The 16,907-nt window shown below is 39.8% G+C and overlaps 1 protein-coding gene, 1 long non-coding RNA gene and 4 other non-coding genes across 6 annotated transcripts; 3 read left to right on the top strand and 3 right to left on the bottom strand.

Annotated features, from left to right (window-relative positions):
- Positions 1-2,505: 2,505 nt before the first annotated feature.
- trnav-cac (transfer RNA valine (anticodon CAC)) lies at positions 2,506-2,578 on the bottom strand. The gene has a single exon. It is a non-coding gene; the product is annotated as a tRNA-Val (tRNA).
- Positions 2,579-6,195: 3,617 nt separating this feature from the next.
- On the bottom strand, positions 6,196-6,917 carry LOC123724459 (uncharacterized). Its single transcript, XR_006757019.1, has 2 exons — positions 6,785-6,917; positions 6,196-6,679 (listed from the first exon to the last, which is right to left on the bottom strand). It is a non-coding gene; the product is annotated as an uncharacterized lncRNA (long non-coding RNA).
- A 1,859-nt stretch (positions 6,918-8,776) lies between these two features.
- trnav-aac (transfer RNA valine (anticodon AAC)) lies at positions 8,777-8,849 on the top strand. Its single transcript has one exon. It is a non-coding gene; the product is annotated as a tRNA-Val (tRNA).
- A 4,322-nt stretch (positions 8,850-13,171) lies between these two features.
- On the bottom strand, positions 13,172-13,244 carry trnav-cac (transfer RNA valine (anticodon CAC)). The gene has a single exon. It is a non-coding gene; the product is annotated as a tRNA-Val (tRNA).
- A 226-nt stretch (positions 13,245-13,470) lies between these two features.
- On the top strand, positions 13,471-13,542 carry trnad-guc (transfer RNA aspartic acid (anticodon GUC)). The gene has a single exon. It is a non-coding gene; the product is annotated as a tRNA-Asp (tRNA).
- Positions 13,543-15,664: 2,122 nt separating this feature from the next.
- Positions 15,665-16,380, top strand: LOC106560833 (hydroperoxide isomerase ALOXE3). The gene is made up of 2 exons (XM_014124186.2): positions 15,665-16,001; positions 16,128-16,380. The coding sequence occupies exons 1-2, from the start codon at positions 15,849-15,851 to the stop codon at positions 16,203-16,205; spliced, it is 231 nt and encodes a 76-aa protein (XP_013979661.1). The 5' UTR covers positions 15,665-15,848; the 3' UTR covers positions 16,206-16,380.
- The last annotated feature ends 527 nt before the right edge of the window (positions 16,381-16,907 follow it).

The raw sequence follows: 16,907 nt of genomic DNA, 5'->3' as shown, positions 1-16,907 counted from the left end.
GCATGAAGACAACTGTGTTAGCAGTGGGCTTATGTGACCATTACAACGGTGTATGCTAGCTAACACTTATCTACACCAATCATATGCCAAAGCACATTCCAGAAAGCCCCTCAATCCCTAACAGGTACCATATACTCACACATGTAGAAATCCGTAACGTACAGCAAACTTGAACACATTGTAAAATATAAAATATAAAACAGTATTCAGAACGTGACCTACCCCTTGCATCACATTTTCATACTGGGAAGACCTGACGTTCGCGATCTCCCCCTATCTGCAAGCGGGGCCAATCACAACACACCTTATTGTCATCAGTTGAACCAACCAATACGAATGCTTGAACATTAAGTACACATTTCTTTAGAGGCAAGTTGAAACATAACCAACCCTGTTACACACACACAGTGATGGAAGTTCGGGATAGGGGATCCTCGTTAAGGAGGTAACCCCCGAACTCTGTTGGTACTCGGTTCTTCTCCTAACTCTGTGTGTGATCATTAGTGCTTGTATGTGTTCCTACCTTTTTGCAGTGGGTAACGTGGACCCAAGTGGCTCTTTCAGCTATTCTAATGGCAAAGGCGGTTACCAACAAAACCTGGTATGGGCCTTTCCAACGGGACTGCTTCCAGTCTTTTCTCCTCAGAGATTTGATAAATACCCAGTCTCCTGGTTGTATTGTCTGAATCACCTTCTTCTGTAATTCACCTGTGGGACACAAAATCGTTGACATACGAGTGTGGTTAACAAACAATCGTCTCATGTGTTCTGCTAAGGTATGCTCTGTTTCTATATCAGCCTGTTCTGGTCTCCCTAACTCTGGCATTCTATAGGGTCTACCAAAAACTTTCTCAAACGGTGACAACCCATCTTTATCTGGGGTTATCCTAATTGTCATTAATGCTATTGGTAAGCACAGTACCCAGTTTCTACCTGTGCTCATGTGTGTTTTCCTTAATCGTACTTTAATCGTATAATTTATGTGTTCAATCAATCCTGCCGATTGCGGGTGATATGAACAGTGTTTATTTTCCTATTTAATGTTCAATTTCTGTTCTATACTATCTATTACCTGATTAGGAGCTGATTGTGGACTATAGGAAAAGGAGGGCCGAACAGGCCCCCATTAACATCGACAGGACTGAAGTGGAGCGGGTCGACAGTTTCAAGTTCCTTGGTGTCCACATCACCAACAAACTATCATCGCCCAAACACACCAAGACAGTTGTGAAAAGGGCACGACAACACCTTTTCCCCCTCAGGAGACTGAAAAGATTTGGCATGGGTCCCTAGATCCTCAAAAAGTGGGGCTAAGCTTACTGACATCCAGGACCTATATACTAGGCGTGTCAGAGGAATGCCCGAAAAATTGTCTTAAGACTCCAGTCACCCAAGTCATAGACTGTTCTCTCTGCTACCGCACAGCAAGAGCCAGAGCCAAATCTAGGATTATAAGACTCCTTAACAGCTTCTACCCCCAAGCAATAAGACTGCTGAACAACTAAACTAATCAAATGGCCACCCAGACTATTTACATTGAACCCCCCCCCCTTTGTTTTTACACTGCTGCTACTCTCTATTTATTATCTATGCATAGTCACTTTACAAATTACCTCGGTTAACCTGTAGCCTGGCACATTGACTCGGTACCCCCTGTATGTAGCCTCCTTATTGTTATGTACATTTATTGTGTTACCTTTTGATTGATTTGATTTGATTTTAAACTTTAGTTTATCTAGTAAATATTTTATTAACTCTATTTCTTGAACTGCATTGTTGGTTAAGGTCTTGCAAGTATATCAAGGTAATGTTGTATTTGGCGCATGTGACAAATAAAATGTTATTTGATTTTGGAAAGCACTTGACATCAGCAAGTCCTTATCCTGGTAAAGTTGTCAGTCTTACTACTGTCAACACCACTATAGATGGCAAGCAAATATAGCCATCTTGTTTATCTCCCTGAATGTTAGCTTGTTAACTAGCCATATTGATGTGATCTGTTATTAGCTAGCCAATTTGACATGGTTCATCAATCAGTGTAGCCTATCAGCAGCAATTGTGATTAAACACTAAAAAGCAATGTTGAAAAGGGGATGATGTTTGCACACTTCGCTACGTTGGGTTGGAGAAAAAGGTGCATTAGGTCTACTTATCATTATGTTTAGCCAACTGTACAAAGTTTCTGCCAGTAGCTTGCAAAGTAAACATCAGCTAAAAGTACATCGGCAAATGCGCCCTTCTGCTGCTTGACTGAGCCCACAAAGGATGGAGAAATGTACCTAAACCACTCATACTTGTCAGGTATAGTTCACTTTATTAAAATGTTATATCACTTAATAAAATATCCCATTTACGGTGGCCATTATTGAGATATCATGAGGCTACCCTTACGTGACCATTTGACATTGCGAGTTTAAAAATATTGGTCGCATGGGTGCAAGCTGCCATTTCACTAATGGTTTTGTTGAAAACTGAGGAGATATAATTCTGGTAGTCACAAAACTGTGTTTCCGCCCGGTTTCGAACCGGGGACCTTTCGCGTGTGAGGCGAACGTGATAACCACTACACTACGGAAACCTTTGATTGCATTTCCTACTCACACACTCTTATCTTCGTTGTCTTGGTATATTTATTAGTTTTTCATATAGTATCACGCACCAGCATTTTCTTATCCCATTCCTGTGTCCTCATTTTCCCCACATATTGCGGTTTCCTTTGGAAAATATAAATAACTTGCATACTGATTGCCTTTTACTTTGACCAATTTTTTAAGTTTTCTGTGATGGGTGATTTGATATATACTCCCAACCCACACACTTTTTTTGTTAACCTCCTATGGTCGTTGTTCGCGCCAAATTAACATAATACAAAAATCCCCAACAAAAATCTGTCAAAAAACACAAAGTGGATGTATTTGTATATGGTTTGGTCTTGTGAAGCCTGGCTGAATTCTGGCAAAGAGTATTGTAAATGAAATTGTGAGGGAGCAAGTCTCGACCCTCGACCTTCTAAGCCCGAAGTCCAGCGCGCTATCAACTGTGCCGCAAAAGCATGGTCGAGCGGCAAGATCTATTTCCGCGCTTATAAACCCAGGGTCGTTACAGAATGTTCTTTTATCTCAGCATGTCTACAGATTCTCCATTCTCCCTGTTTTTGTTTGCTTGGAAATGTTGATACTGGTGACTGTTATCTGAAGAAACTCTGTAACCAAGCATTTATAGCGGCTAAGAAATGCACTGCCTTTCATTGGAAAGTTGGTTATCCCCCACAATGTCAAGTTATGTATCACTAGATTCGATTTTTTTTTACAAGATTAAGAGTATACTGACCAACTTTCATAAGGTCTGGATGCCTTATATGGAATACAGCAGGGGCGAAAATCTGATATCAACTTTGGAGGGGGACAATTACATGACATTTTCTCAAGAGCAATTCCTGAGGGGGACACCAAAAGTAGTGCTGTAACACATAGCCTACATTGTAATATGGTAAATGTATATTGAGGAACCAAAGAAATAAGGTGTTTGCCGTACTCCTAACTACCGGTACCCAAAACTACACAACTAATCACAACAGCAATACCATTGCCTTTAACAAATCTTAGTTCAGTCACCAGTTTAAGTTGAGAGTGGGGTATCCATGGCATTTTCCAATTATGTTCCTATTTTACAAGTAAAAAAAATTGAGAACCTTTCATAATGTTGCCAAACAAATGTAACCGATGTGAAATGGCTAGTTAGTTAGACTCAACAAACTTACCTGAGACTCCCTGTCTCTGCCAGTCTGACCCTGCATATCTGTCCCCAACTCTGCTGTCTGTGTGCCATCTGTTGCCTGCTCTGCCTAATGACATCATTGTGAAACATTTCCATTAGAATTTCATTTCTTTCTTATGAACATTTTATCAACTAGTCTTTGAGATATTAGGCTACTAGGGTTCTTACTTTGCGTTTTGGTGTACTGAAAAATACTCTGATGTCCGTCTTTTATTTTTCTGCCATTTTTCTACCTGGCTGGCTGGCCACACACACACACAGTGTGTAGGTTATTTACAGTAGGAGATGGGCTTCTATCATCTTATCTTTTATCATTCTATTTGGGCTTCGATCTAAAAGGTAGCTAGCAAATGTGAAACGGATTAAAATAACAAGAGTTGACAGCTGTATGAGTTCACCATTTACACAACATATGCTGCATTTTAATAGTTTGTTTCATATTGGCTGGCTTCCAACAATAGCTGAATTTGCAAAGCTAGTGAGCACCAATTCTGTTTCAGTGGTGTTCACTATAATCTTTGCTACCCGGGTTAAATAAAGGTGAAATAAAATAAATAAATAAAAGTTCCCTTGCGACAATTTAGCTTTTGCAACGAGACCATTAAATACATTTAAGACAATGGTAGAAGAGAGTGTAGTTCTGTTCAGTTTGGACTTCAGTTTATCACTAACCTTATCACAGGGACTTTGAAGCACTAACTTACATCATCTGCATGCTGATCTTGGAATAAATTGACGATAGCAAAGATTCCATCTTTGACGAGGCCACATAAATGGAATAGGTACTAGCTAGCTTAATAGTTAATATTTGCGCGCTAGCTCTGCATATTCAGCTAGTGTGTGTGCGCGATTGACTGGATTAACCTCACGTCAGTTACATTCATTGAGTGCCTTTCAGACAGTGGATACGACCCCTCTGTTACCTTGCCAACTAAGGAACTGGCAGTGGATCAAACCATTGTGAGGCAAAGGGTGGGGGGGGGTCGTACTCTTTTGAAACTTAAAAACGCGCTATTAAGTGTCTATAATCAGCACAATTGCTTTCATTGCGTATTATTAATATTATTTAAATTACATAGTTATGTTTCAGTGATATATTGGGGGGGAATCATATTTTTCCCAGGATGGGGGGGTCGTGTCCCCCCCGGGATTTCCGCCCCTGGAATACAGTAAGACTAAAGGAGTCTTTATTGAAAACCTTCCCATGTCAAGGGAGATGCCTATTTAAGCAATCTCTACCTGCTGGGCTGCTCAGTCCTGGCCCTGGGGGTCTGTCATCCTGTGAGTTGTCACTCTGGCCTTCACCTACCATACCCAAACCAATAAATTAATGTTTCACTAAGATCCTGAAGCTGAGTGGGGTGTTTTGGGTTGGGGCGCTGCAGGGTGGTGGACCCCTAAGTACAGGACAGGGTGACCCAGCTATATTGTGTGCAAGTAAAAAGAGCTCTACAGTACTATTAGGCCTATGAAATTAATTATATGGAGGATTTGCGGTTTCTGTGTGTTAATGTATTTATGAGGTATATGTGATTTATTTTTTTGTTTCCATACCTTTCCCTTGGGAATTAAAACAATGTAAGGTGGGAACTAGGAAGGATATTGTGTTGGGAGAGTGGAGACATTGTTTAGACTGGTGGGGGACGGGCATGCAAGCGGCTCGAACTGCTTGGTCAGTCTGGCTGAAATTCTCAGGATCCCTTAAATAAACAGGTCCCTTAAATCTTTTTTAGAGTTTTTTTGGTTGGACAGATGTCAATACGGTTTGGTAAAATGGATAGCTGAATTTATTTCTGAAAGAACTGGAACAGTTGCCAGTAAAGCGAGAGATTATGGAACATATCAAATATTATCAAATATTTTTAGATGTCTGAGATCATTTTGTCTGTTCTCAGGACCCTGTTTGTAGGGAAGTTTTATAAAATCAACTGATCTGAGTGCAGATAGGCAACTCCTCGTTAGCATAGTGGTCAGTATCCCCGCCTGTCACGCGGGGGCCAGTCGTGTATAGCCGTAATGGACATTTTGGTGACCTTATTTGACCTTTTTGGCTGCTTTTGAGACACGGTTCGATCCCTCCTTGGAGCACTACTTGATTGAGTAAATAAAACACTAAACAATCACAATACAGTAACTATTACTAAACAATCACAATACAGTAACTATTACTAAACAATCACAATACAGTAACTATTGGTCACTGTATTATGTATTATTCTAATATGTATTCATTATACAATTGTGTCAGTTATTAATGATAAACCTTTCAACTGCACTCTTCCTCCCTATCTCTCCTCATCTCTCTATTTTTCAGCTCCAGATGGCAAAACCTGCACAGTCCAATGGTTGCAGGTCCACCGACTTCCTTCTGGTCACACATTGTATTAGGAGAAATATCCAATAAACCAAAGACATTGCTTTAACTTTGAATGTCATTTATTGGAGATATTTTCCTCAAATAAAATGGAGCATACATAAAATAAACAAGTTATTACAATTTATTTACATTGGGTCTAGTGTGTGTGTGTGAGAGAGAGGGAGGCATGTTTTTCATTCAGAAAAAAGTACACCGAATTTCCTAAAACTGTACACAGTCTTTTACAATATTATCAATCACATGTTGATTTGATAGATATTTAGAGTAATTATGCAGATATTGATAATGGCTATATAGGAGTAGATATCTAATAAAATAAAATGGAGCAAACATTAAATAAACAAATAATTGCAACTTATTTACATTGTGGATAATGTGTGTGTGTGTGTGTGTGTGTGTGTGTGTGTGTGTGTGTGCATGTTGTTTTATTTTTCTTGTCAGCCACCCATCTCTGCTTTGTCAGTCTTGATAGGCCCAGTGTCTTCTGGGTGAGGCTGTCAGCTAGTGGTGGAGTGCATGCCAGATCTGAAAGACAGATGCACAAAGTGACAGTAAGTAAATAGCTCAACAACATGTCTGTGTGTACATCTGTTGGTGTGACTGAGCATATGCAATATAATTCTGAATTACCTGTATCCATCTGGGAATCCTCAAAAGTTTCTCCTTTTAACAGCCAGTGTAGTAGGAACTGGTGCAGCCGGTAAATTAAATACCACAGCTGAGGACTGCTGTGACTGCAGCTGAACTGCTGTCGGTGGCAGATCTAAAAGAGAGAGGCACAATTTTCTTAACTGACAATAATCATACAACTAAATAGCCTGAATGAGTGTAAGGCCTAGATTCAATCAGATCAATTGTTAACCAGCGATAGCCGACACCACATAGCTGATGTTTTGGCCGTGTCGGAGGTGTAACTATGTTGGATCTGTCAAATCAGTGAGCAGCAGCTCTTGATTATTGTCACAAAACTACTATCATATCCATATCTAATATGACCAAAGAGAGTGTAGCATGGCTTTGTTAGTGATGTGGTGTTGACAAGTGTGGGTGTGTGTACCCTGTGCTTTGAAGGTGTTCAGGTCTTGTCTGAAGGTATGTGTGGGGACTCACTGCTGTAGGCTGCTAAGGTAGCCATGTTCCTGAACCACCGCCTCTCTCTTCCACACCATCACCTGGACAAACACACACAATATGCAGATAATGAGCCCCTCAAGGATGTCATTGTTCACACTTCATTTAAAACCTTCCAAGGGTACTCTATGAATCGCTTAGCTCTATGAAAAATGTCAAGACCTTGTTCACGAGACTGAAGTTTTGCCCAACCCCTAACTCACACAATTGACATGTCACATTTATTTATTATGCAGTTTATTTTACAAACATGTATTAATCAAGGCAGAGCCCCCCAGTTACCCATCTGATGATTAGCAGAGCTGCATTAGACAGCAGCAGGCTTTCTACACTCATTGAGAGTGGGCTCCTGAGTCATCCTGAGGTTGGCGGTTGCAGTAAAAAAAATACATAATATATACTACATATAATATATACAATATATGTTTCCTTTTTGTTAAAACATTTTTTACATTTGCTCCGTATTGGGGCTCCCCACAGGCCTGGGCCCAGGGGTTTTAACCCTGTTAAGCCCCTGCATTAATCTGGCCCTGGACATATAGAAAAGAAAGACAGATAATTAAATTCCTAGGACAGCAAAGTTCCACAACCAACACACACAATACGAATAACCCATGCAATGCCAGTCAGCTCAACCTTAGTATAGCGGTCAGTCTGTATCCATGCCTGTCACACTGGGGTTCAATTCCCTGACGGAAACCAGACTTTTGCCCTTCCTTGGATATCATTCGCGATTTGACGGTTTTCAGAGAGTAAGCGGTGTAAAAATGCTTATTCATATTGCCCAGGTGAATAAGTAAAAGTTATGTAAAATGTAACAAATTAAAACTTTATTTTTACATTTTGGTACAAAACAAACAGAGTTGTGCTGACGGTTCGCCGTCTTGCCCAGAAAAAGTCTAGTTCATCTAGCTAGCTATGTAACTCACATGATAACACAATCCCTTCGTCAGAAGAGCCCCGTTTTTAAAACAGTTGTGAAGATTGTTTTAATGATCCGCGTAGTCACGGCCCCATTGTATGATCGCTTGTTAGTATAAATATTTTCTTACCTATTGAGTGAGTTAAGTAGGCAATGCTGTGGCCAAGAGTAGTGGCGAGTGTCTCACGCAGGAGCCCGGGGTTCAATTCTCCGCCACAGGTACAACTTCCCCGCCCTGCAATAGTAGGCAAAATTGTAATCATATTCAGTTGTGGTTTTGTTTGTAGGGTACACCTCAATATCAAAGCAACCTGAAAGGCTTCGCAACTGGCCGATTTAATGCCAGTCCACTCAACCTTGTCTGTATCCATGCCTGTCACACTCGTGTTCAATTCCCGACGGAGACGCCAGACTTTTGCCCTCCCTTACAAGGGTTTAACCATTTTATTTATTAAATAAAATGTTTTGGTCATACAATATGTTCAATTTCTATAGGGTTTCGTATCCCACCTGGCTATTAAGCGTAGTGGGGTTATGACCAGAATCATTATTTGTCCCTGCTTATATCAGTTTCCGTAGTGTAGTGGTTATCACGTTCGCCTAACACGCGAAAGGTCCCCGGTTCGAGACCGGGCGGAAACACGTTTTGATGTCGTTAGGTGGTTATCAATTAAAACGTCACATTGCGGTCCACATGCCGTTTCCACATTTTATTTATTTAACTAGGCAAGTCAGTTAAGAACAAATTCTTATTTACAATGATGGCCTACCACAATGCCTCCTGCAGGGAAGGGGCCTGGGATTAAAAAAATAAACACAATATATATACACATACATACACACACACACACACACAGTGATTTGTTAAATTGACCTCCTAAAAAGTAATTCGGTGCCACCATGAAATAAAAAAATATATAAACTATACTGTATCTTTGTTTTTTCACTGGAACACCCCACATTTTGAATGACTGTCAACTACAACTTCTGTTAAATAAATGAGAAAACCATAACATTTTACAGAAATTAATTTCTCTTATCGACTGAGCTCCTTTCTGCATTTTTGAAACAATAATATATTTGAATTGGTTTTTTTTAACATTAATAACACTGGTTGTACCGAATGATCATTGCCGGTCACACCGCATGAGTATTTTGTTATGGTGTAATTTTTTAGGCAGATCTCTCTTCATTTCCCTCTTAATCAAACACACACACACACATTACGAGTAACATGGTTTCTTATTCAACAACAATGATGCCTTTAATGGTTAGTGAAATACCACAAATGTGACTCAAATTTATTTATTTTTATTTGTTATTTTATTTGTGACTCAAATGAGTATCACACAGAAACATTTAATCATGAACATGACAATGAACTTCTAAAAACAGGATAAAAATTGTGCATTATGATGAATTTTTCAAACAATGTTAAAAATAGTGTTAAGAATCATTGTAATAAATGAATATTAAAGATACTGAAATACAGTAATTCAACATTCAAACATTAAAATATAAAATGCATAAAAAAGTTATTCAACATTACAATATTAAGAAAAAGTAACATGTTTGTGCAATATCTTCTAAAAACATTCATCTCCACATTGCGTGGACAATAAAGTTTTTATATTTCTAATATTAAAGCATAAACAGATGTGATTAAGTTTGTGCAGACCAGTGCAAGATTAAAAATGAGAATTAAAAAAGTTGAATTGTGTAAACAATTCATGAGATTCAAACATTAAAGACAAAGAAATTATAACTTTGTAGCAAAAGTTGTAACACAAACTTATTGAAGTTGAAAATAATAAAACGTGCATTCTTAAAACAGTGTGTTTGATGTTGTTGCACTAGTGTGACATGTAAGCAGCCCAGTCTGTGTCAGACTGCCGAGATGCTCTTTAGCTGAAGGGCTCGGGCTCACTGATCATGGAATTCACATCTCCTTCATAGTAGAAGGTAATGTCTGGCACAGGGGGCCAGACAAAAACATTCCTCACTCCAGGCTTCTGCATACAAGTGATTTGTACTTCCTCCCAATCACCTTCAGCACCTTGCCTACAAAGGGGTGGTCTTCATAGCTGACAATGACAAAACTGCCTAGACTTTCAGTGTTGACTTGGCCACAGCTGCAGCTTAATTTTGCTGTTCATCAGTGATGGTTTTCTCCTTATGTTGTTCTTCATTGAAGTTCACTTCTACAGCACTGAAACAGGTGTTGCTTGGTCTGCTGCAGACGCAAGACACTTCACTGTGTTTTATTTTCCCTGCCACTGTGGAGGTGACCTCAATCAATCAAACGTATTTATAAAGCCCTTTTCATGGTTCCTTTGACTCCAGCGAGGTTGTTTGGCACAGCTTCACCGCAATTAGTGACATCTGTAATCCAAAAGAACTTAATGCTCGATCCACTCTTCTTGAGTAGTTCAAAGAGCTTCTTGGGAGTCTGCACATCCTCCCACCGTTGAATGTGTGTCTGCACAACGTTTCACAGCCCCACCCACGCCATCTGGTGCCCCCTTCTCCTGGACTTTTCAGAAAAGTTCCAGGTGATTTGTTTGAATCTGTAAATATATGGTAGAGTGCTGAGTAGTTACATGTTCTCCTTGTTTCTGTATTGGCTGACGGGACCATCGCTTATCATGTGGTGTCATGATTTGTGGATTCTTGTTCTTGACATCTCTTAGGACATGCTCCAGGTTAGCCCATACTGCTCTCTTATCATGTCTAATGGAGTCAGATATGGCGTAGGACTGGCTTCCCTCTGATGCGTACACCACAATTGTATGGATTGTAGCCTGCTGTCCACTCCCCCCAAAGTGGAAAACATGGAGTTCTATGGCCAATTTACAACTGAGTCAGTAGTAATCTGTGTCCTGACGATAAAGGCATCTGCAAATTGAGAATGCCAAGAGTGTGCAAAGCTGTCATCAAAGCAAAGTTCAACACTTTATTGGTTACTACATGATTCCATATGTGTTATTTCATAGGTTTGATGTCTTCACTATTATTCTACAATGTAGAAAATAGTAAAAATAAAGAAAAACCCTTGAATGAATAGTTGTGTGCAAACTTTTGACTGGTATAGATAGGATAGTAGTTATTTACTTAAACGTATTTTCAGTATTAGCTGCTTGATGTACACTACAATATATAAAATAAACTGACAACTCCTTTATCCTACAAACACTTGTGTTTTTACTTAAAAGGAGATGTGTATATAGATTAACATATAACTTAATACAAAGACAAACATATTGACATTATTCAGTCAAACCGTTTAGTCATATGGTGTAACTGTAATTTCTGGTGACTTGAATGATCATTTTGGTTACACGTATGACTTTTCTCACATAAACATGTATTAGAGGCAACTGCTTTTGCACTAGAGGTCGACTGATTATGATTTTTCAACGCCGATACCGATTATTGGAGGGCCAAAAAAAAACGTGCACCCTGCTAACTAGCTAGCCATTTCACATCGGTTACACCAGCCTAATCTCAGGAGTTGATAGGCTTGAAGTCATAAACAGCGCAATGCTTGAAGCATTGCGAAGAGCTGCTGGCAAAACACACAAAAGTGCTGTTTGAATGAATGCTTACGAGCCTGCTGCTGCCTACCACCACTCAGTCAGACTGCTCTATCAAATATCAAATCATAGACTTAATTATAATAAACACACAGAAATACGAGCCTTAGGTCATTAATATGGTCCAATCCGGAAACTATCATCTCGAAAACAAAACCTTTATTCTTTCAGTGAAATATTTTTTTCCTTTCAGTATTTTATCTAACGGGTGGCATCCCTAAGTCTAAATATTCCTGTTACATTGCACAACCGTCAATGTTATGTCATAATTACGTAAAATTCTGGCAAATTAGTTCGCAACGAGCCAGGCGGCCCAAACTGTTGCATATACCCTGACTCTGCGTGCAATGAACGCAAGAGAAGTGACACAATTTCATCTGGTTAATATTGCCTGCTAACCTGGATTTCTTTTAGCTAAATATGCAGGTTTAAAAATATATACTTTTGTGTATTGATTTAAGAAAGGCATTTATGTTTATGGTTAGGTACAGTCGTGCAGCGATTGTGCTTTTTTTCGCAAATGCGCTTTTGTTAAATCATCCCCCGTTTGGCGAAGTTGGCTGTCTTTGTTAGGGAGAAATAGTATTCACACAGTTCGCAACGAGCCAGGTGGCCCAAACTGCTGCATATACCCTGACTCTGCAAGAGGTGACACATTTTCCCTCGTTAAAAGAAATTCATGTTAGCAGGCAATATTAACTAAATATGCAGGTTTAAAAATATATACTTGTGTATTGATTTTAAGAAAGACATTGATGTTTATGGTTAGGTACACGTTGGAGCAACAACAGTGCTTTTTCGCGAATGCGCACCGCATCGATTATATGCCACGCAGGACAGGCTAGATAAATTAGTAATATCATCAACCATGTGTAGTTAACTAGTGATTATGATTGATTGATTGTTTTTTTATAAGATACGTTTAATGCTAGCTAGCAACTTACCTTGGCATCTTACTGCATTTGCGTAACAGGCAGGCTCCTCGTGGAGTGCAATGTAAAGCAGGTGGTTAGAGCGTTGGACTAGTTAACCGTAAGGTTGCAAGTTTAAATCCCCTAGCTGACAAGGTAAAAATCTGTCGTTCTGCTGCTTGACAGAGCCCACAAAGAATGGGGAAATGAACCTAAACCATTCATACTTGTCAGGTACAGTTATATATATATCACAAAAATATACAAATTATGGTGGCCAATATTGAGAGATATCATGAGGCTACCCTCAGTTACCAACTAGTCGCATTTTGTGACCCTTTGACATTGCAAGTCACATTTTTAATTGGTCGCATCGGTGCAAGCTGCCATTTCTAGCTAGTCACATCACTAATGGTTTTGTTGAAAATGTAATAGATATAATTCGACTGGTCAACAAAAGTGTTTCCGCCCGGTTTCGAACCGGGGACCTTTCGCGTGTGAGGCGAACGTGATAACCACTACACTACGGAAACTGTTGAATAAAGTGTTGGCCACACACTGTCTTATCCGTCATCAATGTACATGTTTTGTCCTCCCGGATCATGGACCAGTATTTTTGTATCCCATTCCTGTGTCATTACTTTCCCCACATATAGTGGTTTTCTTTGGAGAATGACAAATATAAATAATTTATGTACTGAACGCCTTTTATTTTGTGCTAATTTAAAAGGTCAACTGATCTGACTGCAGACAGGTCACTCCTCGTTAGTATAGTGGTCAGTATCCCCGCCTGTCACGCGGGAGACCGGGGTTCAATTCCCCGACGGGGAGGTACAATTTTTTCCCTCACATCCTTATCATATTACCCACAATTTGCCCCTTATCACTTTCAATCAATTACCTTTTCTTCTTAGTACTTCATCAATGAAATGTCAGCTTTAATTTTTTTTTAATGTTATTCCTTTAATGAAAATTACGATATTGAGCATCGCCATCTAGAGGTGGAATAAATACCCTGCAACTACAGGATTAGATTTTTAAGTGTTTATTTCTTCTTCACTTTACTACTACTACTACTACTACTACTACTACTACTACTACTACTACTACTACTGTTTATTTCTATAATAAGATAAGTGATGTCAGACTTTCTATTATAAATTGTAATTCCCATTGGTTCTGCCTCTGACTGAGCGGTGTCAGAATCATTTTTAGTTATTTGATTGCGAGGGGCCAATCCGTGTTAGTATAGTGGCCAGTATCTCTGTCTGGCCGCGGTAGACCTGGTTTCAATTCTCCTCTTTCCTTTGTTGTTATGGAGTTTGTCATCCACTGTGCTGTATTTGAATTCATGATTTGCAATGTAGTAGTGGCAGCACTATGAATGACAATTGGCACAGTTTTACATCTCCAATTTCACAAAAAAAATGTTTTTGAGTAACTAGTTCCACAGCCTTGTCACATGAAATTCACATTTTGAGTTGGCCAAAACTTTGTTCTGACTCAATGAGACAAGTTGGGGAGAAGTTCCTTTAACTTCGAATGAATTATAAAAAATGTGTTCATATGGAAATTATTTTGATATGTTGTAAAATTGTTTTGTTAAAGGATAATTATTTTTTTTACAACCAAATCTCTATTTTTCCTTCCAAACGTAATCCGCAACGTTATATTGTCGTGATGGGGAATAAAATGTATAGTTACATATCGGGATATAATTTCTGAAGCTACATTGTATCCAAGGCCGGCCCCACCCATTAGGCAGATTGATGCGGGCGGCTGACCAAGAGGCACCTCTAACAACACATAAAACCTCTGACTAATTCTGCCCTAAAACAATAACAATTTCTTCCAACCAGTGGCATATGGGCTTTTTAAGGTGAGTGCTGAAGCCGCCCTGTGATAATCAGTGCCCACTTTGTCAAAGGCAGGGGCGCAAAATATTGCCCATTCCAACAGCACCCTGGAGAGGCGCGCTGGGAAAGACTCATTGCTACGGCGCTCCAAAATTATCTAACAAATCATGTAGCAGATATATAAAAACAATGTAGCCTTTTCTGTAGCCTACAGGCTGGAGATAAAAGTACACATGTTACATCGTGCAAGTTTCTCAGATCAAATAGCCGAACCTAAATGGCGCCCAATCAACAACAAAAAAAATGGTCTGACATGTTAACCATATCCTAAAAACAGGACAGGTCAAAGTAAAATGGACAATATGCAATGGACAATCAGGCCACTCACAACTGCAGTCCAGAAGTTTCAACCGTGGGCTAAGTTGTCGTGATCAGAGGCTTCAAGTTTGTATATGAGATAAGAAAGTGTGTATCATAGCGAAAAAGAAAATACTTCTGCATTTCCCGCTGTGTAAACACATTGATTCTCATTCCAAATAGGCAAATAAAGTTGGACGTAGCTGATATTCATAGCTTAACAGGAAACTTCACCGCGATTTACTATGGGGTGTTGTTCAAGTCTCCCTACATAATTATGAGTGATGAGAGGGTGTTTCACTCCTCTTCAATGGCTGTGATAAGTTGGAATTGTGTTGTATGACAGAACTAAACATTTTTAGAGTGGCCTTTTATTGTCCCCAGTGCAAGGTGCACCTGTGTAATGATCATGCTGTTTAATCTTCTTGATATGCCACACCCGTCAGGTGGATGGATTACCTTGGCAAATGAGAAATGCTCACTAACAGGGATGTAAACAAATTTGTGCACACAATTTAAGTGATATAAGCTTTCTGTGGATTTTGGAAAATTTCTGGGATATTTTATTTCAGCTCATGGAACATGGGACCAACACTTTACCTGTTGTGCTTATATTTTTGTTCAGTATATAACTGACTGAATATCGTTTTACCCCTCTCGGTTCCTTCAAGTTGCCCACAGTAATTCCAAACCGAACCAGAACTCTTGTCAGTTTGTTACCATGGTAATATACAGCTGCTCAGCTGTCAACTTCACTTAGGTAATCAATCCATCAACATGATTAACCAATAAACTGTATCCATCAATCAATACAGTACTTATGGCCAAATCTTCACTTAGTTGAGACACATATGGGCTCTGGTGAAAAGTAGTGAGCTATAAAGGTAGTGAGCGTGTTCCCTCCAGGTGGATTTTGACCTGTGGATGCCCAACTGCCCAACCTCCATGACGCACCCCCCTCCCCAGACCAAAGTCACGCTGACCGAAGATGAGATTCTCTCCATCCTCCCGGACATAAACTCCACCTGCAACCTCTTCAGCACTCTGTCCCTACTGTCCCAGCCCACAGCAGACTACGTAAGACACACAGTTTCTGATGACTGATGTCCCAGCCTACTGCCGACTATGTACAATCCACACACACCTTTTCTCGTATCCGCTAAAATCTTGTCTTTTACCTCCATCCCCTCTTTCCTCTCCTAGGTGCCTCTGTGTCAGTATCGTGAGCCTGTGTTCAGCAGTGGCGCTCCTCGCAGGCTGGTGGAGAAGGTGCAGGCCTAGCTCAGGGCCATTTCTGATGAGATCACAGACAGGAACAAGAAGCTGGAGCTGCCCTACGACTACATGTCCCCCAACCGCATCGAGAACAGTGTGGCCATCTGAGCTGTGTTAATACACACTCACGTAGACAGACACACACTAGCATAATGATTTTACTCTTTCAACCACAATGTTTGTTCAGTTTATAATAATCATGATTACAAAAATCTATTTAAACACTGAAACGTAACTGCTTTGATGGTGTTATTGTCTTTTTACATAGTCATATTTAAGACTGCACTCTTTACTTCTCATTACACTATTGCCCTCAAACTCTCTGGACCTCAAAGCCAGTTTTTTTAATTGTTACCCTTTAAATCAGGGACTGATTTACAACTGGGACACCAGATGTGTGCAATTAGGTAGAACAGAAAACCAGCAGGCTCTGGACCTCGTAGGGTAAGCGTTCAGTACCCCTGCACTATTGTATAGCCTATACCACGTGTCAAACTCATTCCAAGGAGGGTCGAGTGTCCGCGAGTTTTCACGCCTCACTTGTACTTGATTGATGAATTAAGGTCACTAATTAGTAAGGAACTCCCCTCAGCTGGTTGTCTAGGACGTAATTGAAATGAAAAAACAAAAACCAGCAGACACTAGGTGTGAGTTTGACACCCCTGGCCTATACACTACACCAGGGCTATTCAACTCTTACCTTACGAG

The sequence above is a fragment of the Salmo salar genome, chromosome ssa10, assembly GCF_905237065.1.
Source record: "Salmo salar chromosome ssa10, Ssal_v3.1, whole genome shotgun sequence".
Lineage (NCBI taxonomy): Eukaryota > Metazoa > Chordata > Actinopteri > Salmoniformes > Salmonidae > Salmo > Salmo salar.
Note: the sequence above shows the minus strand (reverse complement) of the source record. Positions and strands in the feature narration are given on the sequence as shown.